Source organism: Vicugna pacos, chromosome 15, assembly GCF_048564905.1.
Source record: "Vicugna pacos chromosome 15, VicPac4, whole genome shotgun sequence".
Taxonomy (NCBI): Eukaryota; Metazoa; Chordata; class Mammalia; order Artiodactyla; family Camelidae; genus Vicugna; species Vicugna pacos.
Window position 1 is genome coordinate 59,494,060 of NC_133001.1, and position 21,912 is coordinate 59,515,971.

Below are 21,912 nucleotides of genomic sequence, written 5' to 3' on the forward strand. Positions count from 1 at the left end.
GATCCAAAAGCAAGTTTATTTTAGAGTCAAAGTTACATATTCTGGAGAAGTTTCTCGTCCAGGATAGTCAGTTACTAATCTTCCCATTTATTACATGTTCACTTAGTAACTATTAGCTTTAAACAAGTCAAAATGACCAAGAAAAGGAGCAAAAGCCCCTGTCCCTGTAACGTTTCCCAGGGAGCGCGGACTGGCGGCTGCTCAGGGACATGAGTGCACGCACCCCCACGAGGAAGGCTCTTCCCTGGTCCTCCCCACGCAGGACACAGAGGCTGAGCATGAAGACCGTGGAAACGGCAACGCCTTGGTTTAACCTCCACAACCGCCGGACGAGAGACAGGCATCAGCTGCCCTAACACACAGACGGGGACACCGGGACCAGGGGAGAGACGGGACTCGTCTGCACTCACTGTTAGAAGGCGACACAGCCAGGAACCAGCCCGGCCCCTCCGCACGAGCCCCTGGGGACGGAGGTATTCCCAGTGCCCGGCACCCAGGCTGCTGGACTGAGCCCTTCTCAGAATGAAAACAGCTCAGATCATAATGCCAGCTCCTCCGGGACTACATTAGTGGACACTTGTGGAATAACGCAGGATGTAAGAAAAGGTCCAACGCGTACAATTACAGGAAAAGGTAACGAACATCAGAACTCGCAAAATCACACAGAAGCTTTTCTTTCTGTGTAGGGAAACTTGAGACATTTCCACTCTTCAGCAGAAATTGCCGCCAGTCGAGGTTAACTTGGGTGTATTACAAGACACAGAGTAAAACAGGGTACTTAGGAAAGGCTGTCCACAGGTCACCCTGAACTGCTTTCCACCAGACGATGCAGCAAGAGAAGGCTTGTCACTGCCAAGACCCACTGACCACGGGAACTGGACCACAGCGACAAGGAAATGCTTCAGCAGTAAGTAAAGAAACTCAGAATAAATCTATGATTCTAAACAATCTGACCTGCGAAATGGCCAAAGATTTTCGGAAGGGACAGTTGCTGGGGAATGTCAGGGAAATGTACTTGCTGGTAAGGGGAATGGCCCTTTCTGAAGAACAGGGAGGCAAAGAATAAAACACTGGGACAAGCAATTCTGTCTTTACCAACTCACCCAAAATACGTTTTAAAAGAAATCATCTTCTGAAAGGAAGAAAGCCGACCAAAAAGGAACAGTCTTTCAAGTCAATGCTGAAGTTTGTCACTATGTTTTCATTCTCTTCAGTAACCTTGTTACTAATCCAGTCTCATTTAGAAAATCAGCTTCCATTTCCTAGTGACACTGTTACCACAGATGTTGCCCAACCCAGAGTAAAAATTAAACTGTTTACCTTAGTTTCTCAATAGAAACTACACATTTCTTAAAAACCACTGGCAAAGCAGGAGGGCCACAGAGACTCAGACACCAGCATAAGGCAGCACTGCCCTGCTGTCAAGGGGCCAAGCCCGGAGATGACCGAGAGGAAACTGAGCAACTGTGGCCTCCACGCCCCGGGAGGCGTCAGATGGGAAGGGACTGCGGTGGAAGCGCATCTCGGGTTTCTTGCTTCTTTCATTAGAAACCTCAGAAGGTTCTTGCTGGCCTCCCTGACTCTTCCGAAGGTACATTTTCTACAAACAATTCTTACTAATTATTGAGTGGCTACAAAACAATGTTTGTAACCTGTAGCTAAGACAATACACCCTAATACCCACTTCCTTCTCCTTCCAGAGCTAATATTCTGAGATTTGTTGTACTCGTTTTTCTTTAATTTTCCACATTTATTTCCTCAAACAATGTGTTATTGACTTTTTTCAGTTTTTGACTTAATTTGCCCTCCCCACTTTGAGCCTTGAGGTTCATCCTGGGAAGGGGCGTGGGGCTGTGACTCACTCATCTGTGCTGCTGACGCTCTGCTGTGTGACGGTGTCACCACCTCACTCTTCTGTTGACGGATGTTTGAGGTGTCAGGTTTTTGAATCTAGTGCTGCTATAAATACTCTTGTACACGCCTCCCTCTGTATGTGTGTGCGCAGTGGATCACAGAGAATCCACCCCTTTATCAGATAACGCCAAATTCTTCCCTAAGTGCTTGTACCAATCCACACACTTAGTAGTGGTATGTAAATATTCTTGTTCAACATATTCACTACACTTGACATTGTTAGATTTAGATTTTTTTTTTTTATGGAAGGACTAGGGACTGAAGCCAGGACTTTGTGTGTGCTAAGCATGCACTCTACCACTGAACTCTACCCTCCCCCTGATATTTTTAGACTTAATATCAAGAATACATTAAAATTCTTTCAGATCAATAGGACAGTAAATGATCCAACAGAAAAATATCTGAAACAAAGATCCAAACAGTGAAAGAGACCCACATTTCACAAACACATGTCCAGTGACTTCCTCAGCCATACAAATTGATTTTTCTAGGATGATTCCACTTTATACCCATGGTTTCTGTAAAATTAAGCACCTCTTTTCACTCTCACGAGTCCTGGTTGAGACAAAAGGGGTCCCATTATCTATGTATCATAGAGGAAGTTCTACACATGGGCACCATAAGCACTGACTGTGAATGTTACAAACAGCAAATCCAAACAAAATACTGCCCCCTTTCCAAAGTCCCCAAAATAAAAATCTGGAACAACCACTCCCCAAACACAGCATAATAAATGAAGAAATGGTAGTATATTAAAACGGAATATTACACAGCAGTGAAAACGAACAAGCCATCCCATATTGAAGGCATCACTGTCTAAATCCCACAAACCTAATTTGGCAGAAGGAATGGGGAGAAATATAAACAGTCTGATTTTCTACACAAATTTCAAAACATGTAAATTAAACTATATACTATTTTAGGAATACAAACACAAAACCATGGTGATGATACTACCCAGTTCAGTTGGGGAGGGGGTGGAGGTGATGGCAAGGGAAGGTCTGACTAGGGAGGGACATAGGGGCGTCCAAGCCATTGGCAATGCTGACGGTAGAACTTTGGGTCAGGATCACACTTGACCTTCATGTCTTCCACGTGTATTACATCCAAGCTTTATATTTCATAATCTCAAAATGGAAAAGCATGTGTATCCGTCCTTGACTTCTTTGTGATATAAAATCTTTGCTTCTTCTACTATTGGCTTAATAAAAATTATTCATAGACATGATATAATGGACACGATTTTAAGCTTATTATGCCAGCATCAAAATGCTTGCAAAGAAATCCGACTTTCTCTTTGTCCAGTTGAGTGCTTTGCACAATGAGCTTAACTAGCCTTAAAACATCTTTTAAGTACTAACTTTAAGTGGCTTAAATTCACTAAGAACAATGAAAACTGTTGCTGTTCCGGCTCCCTTTCTGGACATAAGACTCCGGAATTACAAATCTTTGACCTGTTTCCATGAAAGAACTATGCATGTAGTAGGGATTTAAGCATATATTTAGAAAAGCCCTCATGTAAAGAACACCCAGAACAGATCAAGCATTTTACATGTTTTCTTACTTAATCCTCAGGATCAACTTATTAAGTATCAGCTTGATCATACAGCAGAGAAAACCAAGTGACTTGCCCAAAGTCACAGCACCAGTACTTGATGTGACAGGTGTTCCTGCCTCCGCTCTCCTTGTAAGGTTGCCGGGATACATTCTGATTCAGAGCTGTGGATGAGGCAGAAAGAGCACTGAACACGGCTCTGAATAACTGTCGGAGTCCTGGCTTCACTACTCAATAAAGTGACCTTTAAAAATGATTAGTCTCGGCTTAGTCCTGGCTTCCCCATCTGTAAACTGGGATAATGAGGATTAAACAGCAGCTGATGCACAGGGAGGGTTTAAACTGTGATGAGCTGCACATACACAAACACAGTCATTACAGTCTTCGTGATGACACAGAGTGGTAACACTGCCTCTGACCAGGGACCGTCCTGTTAGAAGTCACAGGATGTGAGGGTTGGATGAGTAGCGTGAGGGCTGTATCATCCTACCTGCAGTCCTCTATCCCTTCTCCCAACCCACCCATCACACAGAGGGCCTAACGCACTGCCTGCCACCCACTGCACTCTTCTCAACTTGTAAAAAGAAACAAGGAGTAAAGCATTTACATCCAAAAGATACGGTGTCTTCCAGTGGCCATAAAAAGCTATGAACTGCAGGTCCAAGGAAATGTGTCACTAGGGTTAAACTCTTGTGGTAGAGGGTGAGAAAAACAGGCACAGAGCACATCTTTGAGCCTGATGCTTATTTTTAAATAAGAAATGTCTCCAGTTTTCACAGTGTCTATGCTCTATCAATCACTTCCGTCCTGGATGTTACTCTGGAACGGATTAGCCAACACTGACATGCTTTTACACAAACCATCGCATTTTGCCCTAACAATACTGAGTCTGGTCCGGTGGGTTACGGTGAACTTCTACCTACAGAGGAGTGAGCTAAGAGAAAGAAGTCACTGAGCGCCACAGCTGGGACCTGGGCCGCAGACCCCTCCTGAGCTGTCGGTGCCCAGCACCGGGGGCCGCCCCCGAGAAGGGCACACAGAGAAGGCCTTGCTGCAGACCCGGCAGGACACGGGCGCGGGGCTTGGCCAGGCCTGCCAGGAGGCGGTGTGGCAGGAGGGAGAGAGGAGACCCCGGGGAGGAGACCCCTGGCAGGAGACCCCCAGGAGAAGACCCCAGTGAGGAGGATCCGGGCAGGAGACCCCCAGGAGCAGACCCCCCGCTAGGAGAAGAACCCTGGGAGGAGGACCTGGGGAGGAGACCCCCCCAGGAGACCCCTGGGAGGAAGATCCGGGCAGGAGACCCGCAGGAGCAGACCCTCCCTAGGAGAAGAACCCTGGGAGGAGGACCTGGGGAGGAGACCCCCCAGGAGGAGACCCCTGGGAGGAGGGTGCGGGGAGGAGGATCTCGGGAGGCAGACCTGGGGAGGAGACCGCCCCCAGGAGGAGACCCCCGGGAGGAGGATCCGGGGAGGAGGACCTCGGGAGGAAGACCTGGGGAGGAGACCCCTAAGCGGCTGGGCCTGAGGGCCGGCAAGGCTGCAGTTAGGGACGGCACGACCCCCTCCCTACAGCCCGGGCCCTGTCCTCACCTGCCACCGCCCCCCTGGGGTGGGGAAAGGGTCACTTGCGGCTGTGACCAGGGTCCGGGGAGAAGATGGAGAAAGCCGGGAAGGAAAGACTCGAAACCGCGCTTCCGGCGGCTTCTGCGCTTGCGCGCGCCTGCTCCCGCGCGTGCCCAATGCAGGAGCCGGCCTCCCAGCGCGTTTCCGGTTCGCGCCGCAGCGGGCGGGGCCTGGGTCCGGAGGCGGGGCATGGGCGGAGTTAGCCGACCCCTTTCCTGGGAATGCGGAGGGAAATTGCTCTGACACACAGGGATAGACAAACCTGTGGCAGAGGGGCAGCTGGAAGGGAGATGGTTACTCTCTTTTTACTCCTGGCCAAAGCACCCTGGAAATACTTATTTTCAGGGATTTGTCTTTGCGCCTTTCTGTATTTTCACCTTTTCCTGCCATGCATCTGGAGTACTTGTGTAATAACAACGGTAAAAATGGTAATGATACCGATAGTAGGTGGATTTAATCCAGCAGTATCAAGGTCCTGCGTTCTCGTAGCGCTGCTACTTCATCTTAGGCAAACGGAGCCGGCTAGTAGGATGCCCGTGTCTGTGCTTTTGCTTCCTTGATTTCTACCGTAACCACACAGATCTCCTGTTTGTCCGACGGATGCTCATCCAGCCTAAGTGCCAAGCACAGCGCTAGGCGCTGGGGTACCAATGAACCAAACAAGACCTAACATTTCTCTCTTTTTTAAAAAAATGATTTAAAATACCTTATTTCTGACAAATAAAAGTATGTATTTACGTGTACAATGTGATGTTTTGATATATGTATACATTGTGAAATGACGGCATAATGGAACTAATGAACTTAACAATCACCTCATGTATTTCCCATTTTCTGCGTTTGTGGTAAGAACATTTGCAATCTCCTTGTGGCAGATTTGAAGTATAGGATATATTATTAATTATGTCTCCAGAGCCTGTTTATCTTGAATTTGTACTATTTGACAAACTTCTCCCCAGGCCCTGATAAGCATCATTCTACTCTCTGTTACAAAGAGTTCAACTTTCTTTTTTAGATTCCACATGTAGGTGGAATCATGCTGTATCTGCCTTTCTTATTTCACTTAGCAGTGTCCTCTAGGTTCATCCACGTTGTCACAAATGACAGGACTTAAGGGCTGAATAACATACCATTGTGGTTGAGTCGCATTTCCCTGATGACTAGTGGTATCCAGCATCTTTTCACATACCTGTTCCAGGCCTAGTTATTTGTCACAAAGATTAAGGGAAGAGAGAAAAGTTAATGGTCACACAGATGATGGAGAGATGCAGGGACCCCAGGGTCTTCCCACCAGACTCCCTTTGGAGGCAAACGCTGCCAAACAGCGCCAGTGGTTCGACACCAGGCATCACGCATCACCCTGGCATCGGCATGGGATCCTTTTGTCATTGCACACACTGCGCTGGGCGCCTGCGGACACGGAGCAGCCTGGCTCTTGACCTTAGGGATCTGGGCCGGGCCAACCTGCGTCTGACAGACCAGGAACATACTCTAGCTCCCAATTTACTACTTCTGTGCCCGCAACTGTCACTTAAGTTTGCCGTGGCGCCGGGAGAGTGCTAATGCTATCCAACCACGGTGTCACAGCCGCAGGCGAGCGAGGCTCCCGGGGGCGATGGAGCAGGGAGCCCTCCCAGCCGCGGGCTTCCCGCCCCGCCCCGCTCGGGTCCTGGCCAGGTCCTCCTCTCCCGGGCCTACTCCCCGGGGTCTGCGCACCTGAGAGCCCGGATGGGAGCCAAGTGGGCATGCGCACGAGCCCGGCGCTGCCGCGATTGGTCGCCGGCTGGGAGCGCGTTGATGACGTTTCAGGAAAACACAGGAAGAGACCCTACGGGAGCCGGGCTGGTCACAACGAGTTCTGGTTCGGCGCCGCCTGGGCGGGGGGGAATGAATGGGCGCTGAGCTGGGGGCGCGCCGGCTCTGGAGACCCTCCTCAGGTCTGCGGGCCGCCGCAGCATGGAGGACGACGCGCCGGTGATCTACGGCCTGGAGTTCCAGGTGGGTCTCAGGAGGGCTCCGCGGCGGCCGGAGCGGCGCCCCTGCGCGGCCTGGGGCAGTAGGCCGTGGTCCTGCCGGACGGGCCAGGGGCCTGCGTGACGCGCGGCGGGGTGGGGGCGCCGCGGTTCTGCCCGCCGCCCCCGGGCTTGGAGCCCCGCGCCGCCTCCCGCAGCCCGGCCGCTCCCTGTGGCCTGACTCTCACTACGCAGCCGGCCTGTTTACTTGTGCACCGTTCTTCCGCCGTCGGGCTTCCTGGAGCCAGGCGCTGCCTGTTTTTTGTTTAAATTTTGACACAAAATTAAATCTACATTAGGAGTTGCGAAGATACACGGAAAGTTGTGTACCCTTCACCCAGCTTGCCTGAATGTTGTCATCTTCCAGGGCCAGTGCACGCTGACCAAAACTTTGGAGTTAGCATTGGTACAGTCTGGTTAACTGAACCAGACTCTTCGGATTTCACCTGTTTTCCCACCACTGTCCGTCCTGTTTCCTTCTCGTCCTGTGTTCTCCAGTGCTTTTAACGGTGACCATGGCAGGGAAGGTGCTCAGCGAGTGACGGTGACATGAGTGGACCCTGTAGTGTAAGGAGTGGAGTGAGGATGCAGGGAAAGCAAGAGAGCCTGTGTGGCTGAAGGAGAGGGCGAGTGGGGTAAGGGATGAGCTCCAAGGGCAGGTAGGTCGCATTGAGTGGGACCTGTTACAGCCCTATACTGGCTTCCGTCTTTCCAAGTGGCTTCAGAGGACCTGTTATATATGCTTGAGGCACTGAGGGACAGTTACAGAGAAATAAAAACAGTTCATCGCCACATGAAGTGCCTGTTACGTAATTGTGTGTGGCAGATGTGTCTTAACAATATGCATGATTTCTACTTTCAAGAAGCTTACAGTGGGAGAAGCAGCAGTGTTAGTTACTGAAAGCCTAGATGCCACTGCAGCTCCTGAGGTTTCAATCCCAGCTCCAGCACTTACTCTGTGACCTTGGGTCTCAATTTCCTTGCGAATAAAATGGGAAAATGAGCCGCTACCCACTGTGGCTGTTGTGAAATTAAATGAGTTAATACATTTAATTCAGGCACCTAGAACAGACCCTCGCACCTAAGAAGCATTCAATAAATGTTGTTCTGGTTGTTGTGAGGCAAAGTTCTTACACATAAACTCCAGACAAGGCGGTATCTCAGTGTCCTAGGAGCCATGAACTGCTGTGGGGTTTGACCGCTGGCTCTGTCCCATAGGACTGGTGCCTTAACTTCCAGTTGTTGAGAACGTACCTGTGTTTCAGGCACTCTGCCTAACAGTGCACAGATACTTTGTTTAATTCTCACAGCAGTCATACAGGGAGGTGTTATTTTTCCTGTGGTAAGAGGCTGCTTCACTGGCAAATGATAGAGATTCTAACCTAGGCAGGCTTTAAACCCAAACTGACTTCAAAGCCTCTTTTCTTTTTTTTTTAAATTGAGTTATAGTCAGTTTGCAATATTGTGTCAACTTCTGGTGTACAGCAGTTTTTCAGTCATACATGAATATACATATATATTCATTTTCATATTCTTTTTCACCATAAGCTACCACAAGATCTTGACTATATTTCCCTGTGCTGTACAGTATAAACTTGTTTATCTATTCTATATATACTTGTCAGTATCTATAAAGCTTGAACTCCCAGTCTGTCCCTCCCTATCCCCCTAGCCCCTGGCAACCACAAGTTTGTATTCTATGTCTCTGAGTCTGTTTCTGTTTTATATTTAAGTTCATTTGTCTTCTGTTTTTTTTTTTTTTGGTTTGTTTGTTTGTTTTAAGCCTCTTAACCACAAAGTTACACTGCTGTCTCCTTAACAAGGTGCACGTAGGGGTGCGCACACAGGGCGCATGCGGGAGATAGAAGCTTCCCTGACCTTGTGCATCTTCCTCTGTTGCTACTTCATAACTTTTTGATCTCCTTAAGAAATCTCCTAAATAACCTGGAGGTTTTGATCTTCAGTGTCGGATCTTTAAGGTAACAAAATGTCGTTTCCTGGCATTCTGACAGATCAGTGGAGTAGATCCTTGCCTTGGGCATCAAATATTATATCTGAATTTCTTCTTTGTCTTAAAAGTAACTGATTTTTGCACTTCTTTACTTTGGACAGCTCTGTGGGCCGTGACTTTCTTGAATCTGAAGCACCATTACTGCAGTAAACATGAAAGAACTAGAAGTTATAGTGGAGGTTTGGTTGTCATTGATGTTAAAATCACTTTGGAGAACAGTTTATGTAGAAGATGAGGATCTAATTATTGAAGGTGGTGAGGCTCGGAGGCTGAGATGAGGTACCCTTGTCCAAACAAGAGACACATTCCTGTTTCCTGAGCACATTCCTGTTTTTGCAACATTTTGAATTGTGTTCACAATTTTAGTTCTTTTCCCTTTTGTATATTTAAAAATTTTAAATCAAGTAATTCTTATGAGTCGTTTAAGAAGTTAGTTGCTGTGAATGCAAGCAATATTTCTCTCAATAATAGTAAAAAATAAATAACATGGTCCAATTGCACACCGCCTTTCCTAATAACATCAAGTCAATGTCTGCTAGGTTGCGTGCTCCATGTTTCTACATATTTTGTTTCATTTTACTTCCATGGTGCCCTCTGAGGTAGGTTTTGTTATCTCCCTTTTACAAATAAAAAGTCTGAAACTAAAAAAAAAAAAAGTTAATTGCTGAAAATCTGATTAAAATCAGCAGGCCCTAAACACTCCCTTTGCATCTTATCTGATACCCTAGGATAACCACTTTCAACGTTTTACAGCGATTTCTTCTAGTCTTTACTTGGCTGCTTTTATATCTCGGATATGATCTGGTGACGGGGCCCACGTCACGTGAGGGTTTTGGCTTTTTCTGCGCTCTCTTGCCTTCCCTCAGACTCCCAGTGTAGTTAAGTGCAATCTCTTGCCAAATCCATATCCAGGGTTCTGGTTTTTCTAGTTACATAATATTGTCGACTGCTGATTCGAGTAGTGTTCTGTGACTAGTGCAGCCAGCTTTTCAGGATGTTTGCTCAGAAACAATCGGAATGTTAAGTTCAGTATCTCACCTTATTTCTGTGCGCGTGGCCTGAATTGCCTTGTTGATGCTGTGCACCCGCCAGTGCTGGTTTCTCTTCCTGGAGTTTCCACTTCCTTGTCTTTCATCCTTTCGAGCCGGGTGCCTAAGTTCTTGTGTTTCTATTACTGCAGCCTGGGCGGGCGAGGGTGTGCTGTTCCTGACATTTACTTCGCAAGGCGATGTCTGAAAATCCCCGCTAGTTAGACGAGTGATACTGTCAATCCTTGGGCAAGTCCCAGGACCCTTTCTCTTACAGGGAGGGCAATTATGTTACAGGACTTACAGTCCCAGGGATCAAATAGGAAACGCTGCTTCCAAACCAGTGCACAAAGAGCCTGCACCTGAGCTGACAGCTTGAGCACAAAGCCACACCGCAGCCTCCTTTACAGATTCGCTGCGCCTTCATGTACTGCACACGCTGTCCGTTAGGGTGTCTGTCTTTGTGTCCCTCCAGTAGCGGCTCTGTTTTCCGTCTCCGCCACTGGGTCAGCTCCAGGTCAGTCGTCCGGGTTGCCTTACTTTATCTCCTCCGGTCTTGGAAGGGCTCGTTGCTCCGCTGAGTCTCGTGTGCATCCCCTGTGCAGTCACAGGTTCTGGCCCTCCTGTGGTGGCGTCTGCCCTATGTTTTCATCTTCTGAGGTCTTTTCCTGCTGTTCTGGCCTCCCGTCCCTCCCGGTGGTGCCGTTGCTGGGCTCCAGCTGCCTCCCTAGGTCACAGTCCCGTGACGTGCCTTCCTGAGCCACTTGCAGCCCGATCTGTGTGCGTGTACCTGGGTGGGGGTGCCCAGGCCCACGCCAGGCTGCCAGGAGCTCCTGCGGCACAGAGTTTTGTTGAGTAAATTCTTGAGCTGTGACTTACCCCAAGACAGAGGAGTTTGGCAGAGCCCAGCTGGCCACAGTGCAGCCTCCCTGGAGCCCCAGGCTGCTTCCTGGGGAGATGCCCGCTGGTGCCCCAACCTTGCTCGCATTCTTGCCGAAGCGTGTATGGGAGCACTCATTCCTGCTGCCTGCTCCCCCCACCCGCTCAGCATCTTCTCTGGGTCCTACCCTCTCCGCTTGGAGGCTTTCTTCTCAGTGTGCTTCTGGGTTAGAGATGTTCCCAAGTTTCAGTGAAGATGGAGTTTGTGTTTCTGCTTTTCATTCTCCTTCCTGCTTTTGTATGATTTCCTTGAGTTTGAGAAGAGACTTGAATCCTTTAGCCCACTGTCTGAAAACCTGGGGTCCAGATTTGGCTCTGTGAGGTGGCGAGTGGAGGAGGAGCTGGAATGTAGGGACTTGTGTCAGGAAAGCTGGTTGAGACTGTTACTGAGTCCAAGCTTGGACTGTTTGTGGCGCCACAGGCCAGTTAATTGAAGGATGAGTTTTCGGGGCAAGGAATAGCGACTCCGTTTGGAAAGCCAGCAGACCGAAAAGATGGTGGGCTAGTGTCCCAAAGTACCCTCTTGCCTGAGTTAGAATTCATGCTGCTTTTATACTAAAAGGAGAGGGCGTCAAGGCGAACGTTTCCTGCTTGCGCTCAGCCTCCAGAGGGTGGCGTTAATTCCGTCCTTCCTGCGGTCGTTCCCAGGTGGGTCTGGTCAGGAAGTTTCCTGGGAGCTAAACACAGGTATTTTAGCTTAACGCTCATCACCTGGGAGGCAGGGTTCCCGGAGCTGGGCCATTCTGTGTAATGTAAGCTTATAGGCAACATCCCTTTACTGACTAACTTGTAGTCAGAGCAATAGAATACAGAAGTTAAAGAAACAGGTCCACGTGGGGTCAGGTTTGTTCTTCCCTATCACAGCAGGTCGTAAAAATAGGATTTCGGCGAGAAATGGTGTGGGTGGGGTGGGGGTGGAGAGGAGGGGGAAGGGCCGGGCCACGTGGGCACTGAGTGTGATCGGTCAGGAGAGGGGGGCCGGGGCACTGAGTGAACGCGGGGAGCAGGTCTGGGGGCACTGGGCTCAGTGTGGTTGAGGGACAGAGATGCCCGGGGGCCCTGTCGTGGAGCTGGCGAGGGGGGCATGGATTGACAGTTGGAAGCCACCACCACCGAGTGACCACAGTGATACCCATGGGGAAGAGGGGAGAGTCAGGAAGGAGAAGGGGGTCAGGGAGGACGGCAGGGGTGGGGGTGATGGGACACAAAGGGCTCCTTGTCGGGGGTCTGGAAGCTCGAGCACGGGCTGCGGGCCGGCTGTGTGTGTGACGCCGTGACCCTGGGGCTGTGGGGAAGCCCGTGCCGTGGGAGAACCGCTTTCTGTGCCTGAGCCAGCGTGAAGTCTGGCGGTGAAGGGGAGGGGAAATCATAGGTGATCATGGATGTCCAGCCTCTGGGCCCGCAGAGGCCTGGTGTTACTGCCACATTATCTGTGAGTGACTACGGCCAGGAAAGGTTTTCTGATTTTAAGGACCCACGTGACTAGATAATTCCGTATAATCTCTTCTCAAGATCCTAACCTAATCACACCCTAATCACAGTCCCTTTGGCGTGTACCTTAGCACATGCATGGGGCTTGGGGCAAGGATGTGCACATGGCGGGGGGGGCTTCTGCTTCCCGCAGGCATCAGAGCGTGGGCTGCGGGGACCTGGCTGGTCACAGCCGTGGCGGCTCTGAGGGAGCCGGCTCTGAGCACGTGAGCCCGAGGAGCTGGTCCCAGTGCAGCTGCGTCTGACTCTGTACACCCTCAGGCCTGGCCCGTGACCATGGCCTAGTCTTGGCTGGCCCCTCCTCCGGGGTGGGTCCCGCACGTTGTGCACTGAGCCCCCGAGCCTGTCAGAAGGCCTGCTCGGCGTCACCGCTTGGCCACGCTTTCCAGACGGACACGCGCCTCCAGGTGAAAATGGCCCGGGGTCAGGCCTCTCTCTCTGTGCTTCCCGCCTTTCCGGGATCTTGCTTTTCCCGACTGTGGCAGCTCCCTGTAGCCTTGAAACAGACTCAGGGTTCTTGGCTCTGCAGGGACCTGGCGTAACCACCCACTCTGTCATCACCGGGAGCCACTTTCTGCTCCGTTGTTGAGGAATCATTTGTTCAACCAATCTGGGACCTTTGGAAATAAATACTGGTTTTGTTAAAAGCACAGTGTACATTGTCCTTGCTTAGTTCTTGTGCCCTCTTACTGCCATTTCCAGACATAGCTCTGAAGTGGGATTGTCACGTCACTGAGCGGACGGGAGCTGAGGGCCGCTCGCGCACGTTCCGGGCGCCTTGCGGACGCCTGGCGCCAGCTGCTCCTCCGGCAGCAGCAGAGGAGGGGAGTGCCTTTTCAGTCTGTCTGTTAAATCTGACTTCATACATGTATGTGCCTTTTCCTTCCCCCCGCAGGCACGTGCTCTGACACCTCAAACTGCAGAGACAGATGCCATCCGGTTTTTGGTTGGGACGCAGTCTCTAAAATATGATAATCAGGTAACTATTTCTGACAAATGTGTACATGTTCAGCACTAAGCCTGTTCTTAGTTTTATAACCATTTTGTTCTTGATTTTTCAAGCAACGTTTGGGAAAATTAATGCCACACACGCGAAGTAAAACTTTCACTGGGATTTACATATCCAACTGTACGTAACGATTAAATTAAATAGTTTAATCTTACTCCGTGTGACATTACTGCTGCGGGTTTGTGGTTACGTAGGATTTACTGTGCAAGTGACTGGAGAGCAATTGGGCTGCGTGGTCAGCATCACCCCTTCGACCCCGGCCAGGGGGTGGCCGCTTTGGTTGCTCACAGCACTCTCTCTAGCTGGGCCTGCGTGAGGCCATGGCCCACCTCAGCGTAGCACACTGCAAGCTGTCACTGCTGGTCATCCACAGAGAGTACCAGTGTGGCCCGTGTGCTGATCCGACCACCACAGTGGAACGGATGTTAGGTACCCACACGATTGAGGTTCAGGCCATGGCCGGACACAGATGTGCGACCTTGTGTGAATGGATTAACCTCGCTGGCCTTCATTTTCCTCCTGGCTGACAGACAGGTGGAGCCGTGTACCGGTGCTGGGGGTGCTGTGAAGGCGCACCTGCCTTTGATCCTGGGAAATGCACAGGAGGCCATGTCACGTGGTGTAGGCCCCCAGCCAGTTACCACGGCCGCTTGGGCGGAAATGGCAGTAAACCCGCTGCCTGAGAATACTCGGTGCCGGGGAGGGCGTGGTGACGTCCTCACTCTCCCGAGCTGATGAGGGGGTGTGTATTAGCATTGCCTTTTTGACAACTAATTTGATGATATGTATACCTAAAGCTTCACAAATAAGTGCTCAAATTATTTAACCTGCAGTTTTTATACCCAAAACATAGAAAAAGCTTTCTATACAAGGCATATTATTGTAATGGTACGTGTGATGGCGAAAAAATTAGAAGCAATCACATTGTGCAAACATTTGGATGATATGAAATTCCCATTTATAATGGCAGACTCATATGGTCCAGCCTGGTTGAACCTGGTCACTCACAAGCGTCCCAGCCTGAAAATTCTTAGCTGACTCAGTGAGATGTGAAGACCGCATATGCTGTGTCATCGCTGAGAAAAGAGTGGATTATACTGCAGTGTGTACAAATAGCGACTCATTGCATTGTGCGCCTGAAACTAACACCGCGTGGTGTCAATCATACCTCCACTAAAGCAGCAGATAAAGTACAGAATTGAATCTCTGCGTAGAATAAAGACTGGGAAGAAACAGGTCAAAAGGTTCGAGCTGTGGTCGTCTTCAGGGGATGCGGGTGTTTGTGATAGAAGTCCTTTCTTTGTGATTCCCAGTTTTCTGAACGTGGATGGATGTGTTGTCATTTTTCTCCTGGAAAACGTCAGATGGGAATGAGCGGCTGTCTCACAGGGAAAGAGGAGACCCAGGGAGGCTCTATGAGTCTGGGGGACGCTGCCTGAGAGGAGGGGGAGGAAGACTCGCCAGATGATGGACAGGGAGCTGGTTGGTGCTGGAGGCCCAGCTCCTTTCTCTGGCGCAGCCCACTGCCCGCTGAGCAGGTGGGCGGGTGTCAGTCAGCCCAGAGCTTTTGTTCAGGGGTGGACCAGGCGGAGCTTGTGAGGGGGCAGGTGTTACTCGCCCACCTGGCTCTGTCCCCAGGCCTCTGAGTGCCTCTTTCTCATCCACTTCCTTTTCAGTTCCTCTCAATTCCGAGGCTGCACCATTGCCCTTTTTGGTAGAACATAATTTGGTAGAACATTCTTGAGAATAAGGAAGAAATTATTGTTATTACTTAATAAGGGATGCTTTATAAGATTTTCCTAGAAAATATTAAAAGCTCAGAGAAACTCATGGATTAAAACCAAGATGAGGCGATGTAAGGCATTAATTAATAAGGGACTCTGTACCTGGTTTTCTCAGCCAAAACTATCTCCTGCATGGCTCTGACACTGAGAGAGGATCAGCCCCACATGGCGGGAAGTGCTCTGCTCTTCCTGAAATCCTTTGTAGCGTGAGATCAGCCTGGGCTGGGCCCAGGCTTCAGGGGCTCCTGGGTTGTGGCCCTGCCATGTGAGCCGTGATTGTCCGAGGGGTGAGATCGGCCTCCTCCGACAGGCGTTGTTCACGACTCCGCGTGCCGTGGAGCGGGCGTCGTTTCTGCGAACAGTCCTGACTTCTAGGACACAGTCCTCGGACCTTGGACCTCGGACCTGGGGAGAGGGACGTTTCCATTGTAAGTTAGAGGCTTTGGCCCTCCTTCATACCTGGTCTTAGCAACGTGACTGCCCAGTGGTAAGGTCTGGGAGAGCGGAGTAGTTGACTTTAACAGGGACAGATTCGCAGCTGTTTGGAAGCCTTTCCCTTGTCCTCCGCCGCGCAGCGGCCCCGAGTGCTCCACGCGGGCCTGCTGCGTGCCCTGTCGCCCCGCTGCTCTCCCACTGCGCGCTCAGGCCTGCCTGCAGCCTCCGGCTCTGGGGACGTCTGCTGGCCACGGCTGAATTAAAGGGGGGAGGACGAGGCTTCTAACTTCCCGTCTCCACACTTGAGCTGCAGTGTCTTTTGTCTGTGAGTCCCGGTGCAGGGGACGGGAGATGCTGGCGTCGTGCTGGTTTCCGGGGAAGGTGCGGGTGTGGCCGGGACCTGCGTCCTTCCATTCATCCATTCTTTCATTCCCTCAGCATGATTTGCTTAGCGCAGTGACCGGGCTCCGAGTCCTGCCACTGTCCTGTGCGGGGCACACAGAGGCACATTCGCGCTCGAGCTGAGCTTCCGATGACACGGGGACCCAGGGGGCGGTAACTGCAGTGACACTTAGGAGAGAGGTGGTTGCAGGGGGCGGGGGCGGGGGCGGGAGGGGGCGCCCATCTCCTGCCGGGGGCTCCGGAGCCCGCATCATGGAGAGGCACGGCCGCCCGAGCAAGGCCGCAGGCTCTGGTGAGCTTGTCACTTGCAGGGAGTGGGGGCCTTGTGTTTTCAGGGAACTTTGGCACCTTCCCTGGGAGGAAGCTGGGGTGAGGGGAGGCTGAGAGGAGCAGGCGGGCTGGACTGTGTGGGGACACGTGTGCTGGAACCACACGTGGCATGCCTGTCCCTTTGCACGCGGGACACGCGTGTTTCCCCTCATACACGACACACAGTCTCACATGCGATGTGGCTGGGTCCCTGCACGTGTGCGTGACACGCTTCCACACGTGACGCACGTGCTTCCTCCCACATGTGACAGGCACATCTCGGGTGATGCCTGCGCCCAAGAGAGGGGCCCTGGGGAAGGGCTGAGCACAGCACTGGTGGGTCCTGCGTCTCCAAGAGGACAGTTGTAGTGTCCCTCTGCTTTCCAACAGTGTTCTTAAAAGATGACTGCCAAGTGCGCCTTAAGGTGACGAAGACCATCTCACTAACGTCCCGCCTCCTTGCCCCATCCCATCCCCTCTCAGAGCCCTGGGCTTCTTTGTCAATTCCTCCTGTGTCCTGTCCCCGTCCACGGTGTTTGTTGTGTGTCCCCATCCACGTGTCATGTGTGTGTCCTGTTTGCAGTGTCGTGTGTGTCCCCATCTGCAGTGTCATCTGTGTGTCACCATTTGCAGTGTCATGTGTGTGCCCCCATCTGCAGTGTCGTATGTCCCCATCTGCAGTGTCATTTGTCCCCATCTGCAATGCCACAAGAGATAAAGAGAACCACAGTGACAGTGGGTCCTGGCCCGGGAGCCCCCAGAGGACTGAGGGCCCAAAAGGTACCCAGGCAGGTGAGGCCCTTCTCGAGGTTGGGGTTCCCACACCTGCATTCTGGAAAGAGCAGGTGCTGTTGGTCCCATTCCCAAACAGAGGGAGTCGCCTTCAGCAGTCACCTGGTTTCCAAGGCGACCCTGCTGGAAGAAACATCTACTCCCCTCTCCGCCTCCTCCCCTGGCATAAACATGTCCTTTAATTATAAAGCGTGTGCTCTGCTTGTGTGTGTGCATGTGTGTGTCCTAGGGACTTGCTGTGCATGTGGGACTCCCACAGGCCAACAACGCCCCTGCCCGCAGCACCTGCCACGCCATGGGAGCTGTGACAGTGGCATCGCGTGACCGCCAGTCTGGCCTCCCCCCACCGCCTCCGTCTGAGAGCAGGAGCTCGGCCCTTCCTGGGGCCTAGGGGCTGGCTGCTCGGGCGTCTGGCCTGTGGCTTGGCCTCAGGCCGTCAGCTCCTTCCAGGCAACCATTCGTTCCCCAGAAAGTGCCCGGCACCTGAATCAGGACTCCTTAATTCAGCTCTGCTATTTTTATGAGTTTAGGGGCTGTCACGGTGGCTGGCCTTTCTTTGTCTGGCAGACTGCTTTCTTTTCTGTGCCTTGAATTCTGCCCCGGGCCTGCTGTGCTGGGAGCAGGACGAGTCTTTCCTGTCTCCGGGCCCTCCTCCGGGAGGAGGGCGGGTGTTCCTCCCATCGTGGGGAAGCTCAGGGAGAGGAGCCAGGAGCCCCTGGGACCCAGGCCTGGGTGCAGGGCTCTGCTTGCTCCTGTGCTGTGCCTCCCCCGAGGATTTTCTCTGCTTCCCCCGCGTCTTGGGTAGATGGGGTGGGTGCCAGGGGGACAGAAAGGCCCGCCCCCTCTGCACAGCCAGTGAGGAGGCAGTGCCCCTGGAGGCGGGGGCCGCACGCTGGCCGCTTTCTCAGGCTGCTGTGTGCCTTTGTGGTTTGCTCACTTGTCAGTGTGTTAGCGCCATTGTTCTGTGTGTGCGCTTTGGCCGAGGGTGGCTCTGTCCAGGCGCCCCTCTAACGTCACCGGCCTCTGGTGTCGTGTCTGCTTGTTTTCGCCCCGTAGCTGTGTTTCTCCGAGTTGCTGCCCCTCCTGTCCAGTCCCGGTGTGTCTTGTGGGTGTTCTGAGGACAGAGCCATGCGCCTGGGGCCCTCTTGCTGCCCGGCTCGGAGCCGGTTGTCATCGGATGGATGCATTTTAAGGAAAGTCACAAAAATTGCAGTAATTAGGCCTGCTTGGCAAATGCACACAGTTTTCACATGGAAGTCCTCTGATGCCCCGTGGTGTTTTTGGTGTCCTGTTATACATCCTCAGACAAATGAACCAGGTTTCTTTCTGGTGTAGTTTTTCCTCCGTCTGGAGAAGTTACATTGCAGGATGGCGTAGCCCGGGTAGCGTGTGCTAAGCATGCACGGGGTCCTGGGTTCAATCCCCAGCACCTCCATGAAAGAAAAAAAAAAGAATTAAAAGAAAAAACCCAAGAAGTTATGTTATCCAAGAACCCTTGGCCTGGGCATCCAGTAAATTCCATCCGAGTCGTTGGTCTAGGTGTTGGGGAGAATCGGCTCAGACCCCTGGTGGCGTGGCCCATGGGGGTCGTGAGGGGTAGGTGCCCGAAGCTGCCCTGGAGCCCTGGAGGCCCGGACGGGTTTGCACTGTGCCGTGGGAGCTGCGGAGGGTCCGTCTTTGCTTCTGACTGAACACACTGGGCCGGTGGATGGGGGTGTCTGTGGGCCTTTCCTGGCTGTGCCTGGAGCCCTGGTGTGTGTGCCTGTGGGCCTGGGGCGTCCAGGGCCCCTTCCGCCTGTCTTCCCTCCCCTCTCACTTCAGGGACCACTCACCCCATGTTGTCTGAGGCTCTGGCCTCCCCTGCTGATTATGCCCCAGTGACCCAGGTCCCAGCTTCCTCCAGCCCCTGACCATCTTGTCACTCTCTGTGGGGTGAACGCTTGTGTTCCCCCCAAACTCGCGTGTTGGGACCTAACCCCAGGTGATGGTGCTAGAAGGTGGGGCCTTTGGGAGGTGCTGGGGCCCTGAGGGTGGAACCTCATATGGGGTTAGTGCCTCATATAAGGGACCCGCAGAGCCCGTTAACCTCCCCATGTGAGGCCACAGTGGGAAGATGCACGTCCGTGGTCCAGGAAGAGGGTTCTTACCAAAATCCGGCCACGTGGGCCCCCTGGTCTTGGATTTCCTGCTTACAGATGGAGACGTGCCCTTGCTGGGCCCCGGGAGGTTGTGGAGCGTGGGGTCGTTTTCTCCTGGACTCCAAGCCTACTTTGGGCGTCACAGATGGGACTGTTAGCACACTGGGGCTTATTTGCTCCGGGAAAGAGTGTTAATAGGGATGGGTAAATGGCAGTCACGCTGTGGGCATCGTAAGCATTGGGAAATGTGGAGCATATTTGATAACTCTCGTTACTTTGGCTTTAGCTGGAGGATCAGTGTGTGTTTCCATTGGATCAAAGAGATCTTAGAAGCGCAGTTCCCTCAGTTCACCTTCAGAGGTAACGCTGGAGCAAGAGCCCAGAAGGAGTCAGTGACCGCCCGGGGCAACACAGCTGGGAGGTGGCCAGTCCTCCCTGGAACCCAGCTCTCGGATTCCGCTCACCACTCAGCACGTCCTGCCGAGGCAGACGCATGGCAGAGGAAACGGGCTTCACAGGACTGCTGCCATGAGCCGGGAGCAGAGCCAACTGGGGACGTGAGACCGACGGCGGGGCTTGCGGCCAGGTGTCCCCACCTGCCGTCCAGGCACACCTGGGCAGCTTCCTCTGAGCCCTGATTCTCCAGGATGGGGGAGGCTTGGTCAAGTTCATCTTTACAGGCTTCCTAATAAGTTTTATAACTGCAGCTCCTAAGTTTTTATAGCGTGTCATCTATGCCCTCAGCCCTGCACTGGTAAATCCAACTTTAAAATTTTAATAATGGCAATTCAAAATATATGAGTTTGAGCTTCATTATGAGCTGTTAAAAGCATTTTCAGAACTCAGCAATGGCGTGAGGAGTTGAAAGCGACCTTTCCACGCCGCCCAGATGAGCACGCGTCTTACCGCCCCCCGAGCCGACGTGGGCTGCGCTGTCTGTCGCACCCCAACACTCTCCTGCCCTCACCGCGATCACAGTGTTTTCTCCATTATGTCACTCGTTTCAGGAGCTGGCCTGGAACCGCATACATTTATGCAGCAGGACGTTTCTTTGTGCTTTGTGTGAGCCAGGTGGAGCGTGGGCCCTGTGAGGAGACAGTTAAGTACAGTCTCTTCTTTCGGAATCAGGAGCTGTCCCATCTTCCGATGCCCGGCTGCAGCGCAGAGCCTGGCCTTGCAGGGAGTGGGCCCCCCAGGCTGGCGTGGGGCCCCCTGTGCACCCCGATGGTGTGGGGTTCATAGCATGTGCTCTGGACCCTGTTTCCAACGAACAGGCCTCCAACTCTGTAACTCGGTCTCTTCGCCGTGATCGTGGCTGATAATGAAGTGTTACGTGGGGCTCTTTTAAGGATGAGAGGAAGCCGCGTGCGTGGAGTTGCTCGGTGCCTGCCGCATTTTGCGTGTTAGCCGTCATTCCTTTGATCTCTGCTTGTTTGCGGTGGCGACGTCTCGCCATGCTTTCTGAACGTGCCTAGCTTGAATCATCTCGCAGCGGTGTAGTCCTTGGACCTGTCTGTGAGCCTGTGTAGCTGAGGACTGTGGAAGAGTCTCAGGGCTCTCAAGCTTAACGAGGAAGGCTGAGGGCTGTTATCAGTGTCAGATGAGGAGAGATGGCCTCGGCAGGATGTTGACCCCACCCCCCAACCCCGCCCCGGCCGTCCGGGTAGGGGCCGATGTCAGTGTGCCCGAGAGTGTAAGAAGTGAGCCCAGGGGAAGGCCTGTTTGGTGCAGGTACCAGAGCCGGGTTGGACAGCAGCGCTTCGTGTCTTCATGGCAAAGAAGGGCTTTCTGATGAGGCTGTGAGAACCCGTCCCCGGGCGGGAGCAGGGCTCTGGAGGAGTGCTGGGCGGCAGAGAGGAGGCCAGAAGTCAGGCCCAAAGGCTGGCCCTCCAGCCAGGAGTCAGAGCCCGTCCGTGTGCAGGGAGGACTGGGGGGGACGGGGCCCTCACCTGGCGCCCCCTGACGTGGCTCACCTGGTCCTCAGAGCCCGCCCCCGAGGACTTCTGAGCCGGAGCTCGAGCGCTCCCCCGTGTGGTGGTCCTGGTGCTGCCGGGCGTCGCAGAGGGAGGGATTTGGGGAAAGGACGAATGGTACATTTAAGTGCATCCTTTTGTAAGTGTCACTGAATTTTCTGGTAAGTAGGAAATACCAGATGCTTAAGAAAAAAATTTCCTGTTCCCTCAACAACATAAAATTTTTTCCTGATTTGTATGTTGCCTTTTAGTCTCTGTTCATATGTGACTTTTATAATTTAGAAGTTGTCCGACAGGAACATTTCCAAACCCACTGTGAAAATTGCATTGGGCCATGAGTGTGGGGAGAAGCTGACTGAAAACAGTTTTATGGATAAAAACAATAGTAAGGGTTTTAACCTCCCCACTCTGCCCAAGAGAAGGGAGGGGGCTGGCGGTGGGGCTGCACCACACGGGATGCGCGCGGCCCCAGGGATCCCAGGAGCTCTCGGGACACTG

The 21,912-nt window shown here is 52.4% G+C and overlaps 2 protein-coding genes across 5 annotated transcripts in view; one reads left to right on the forward strand and one right to left on the reverse strand.

Moving 5' to 3' along the window:
* The window catches only part of TRAPPC12 (trafficking protein particle complex subunit 12), a 51,429-nt gene extending 45,062 nt beyond the window's left edge, over nucleotides 1-6,367 (reverse strand). The window contains exon 1 of one of the 3 annotated variants that reach the window (XM_072938267.1): nucleotides 6,222-6,367. In XM_072938267.1, the coding sequence (XP_072794368.1) occupies nucleotides 6,222-6,224 (3 nt within the window). In that variant the 5' untranslated portion in view covers nucleotides 6,225-6,367. Of the gene's footprint in view, nucleotides 1-5,058; nucleotides 5,192-6,221 lie in introns of those variants that run through there. The other 2 variants (XM_072938265.1, XM_072938266.1) reach the window with 2 other exon arrangements.
* A 540-nt stretch (nucleotides 6,368-6,907) lies between these two features.
* The window catches only part of EIPR1 (EARP complex and GARP complex interacting protein 1), a 77,932-nt gene continuing 62,927 nt past the window's right edge, over nucleotides 6,908-21,912 (forward strand). The window contains exons 1-2 of one of the 2 annotated variants that reach the window (XM_072938269.1): nucleotides 6,910-7,089; nucleotides 13,468-13,551. In XM_072938269.1, coding sequence (XP_072794370.1) covers nucleotides 7,048-7,089; nucleotides 13,468-13,551 — 126 coding nt within the window. In that variant the 5' untranslated portion in view covers nucleotides 6,910-7,047. Of the gene's footprint in view, nucleotides 7,090-13,467; nucleotides 13,552-21,912 lie in introns of both variants that reach the window. The other variant, XM_072938270.1, reaches the window with a different exon arrangement.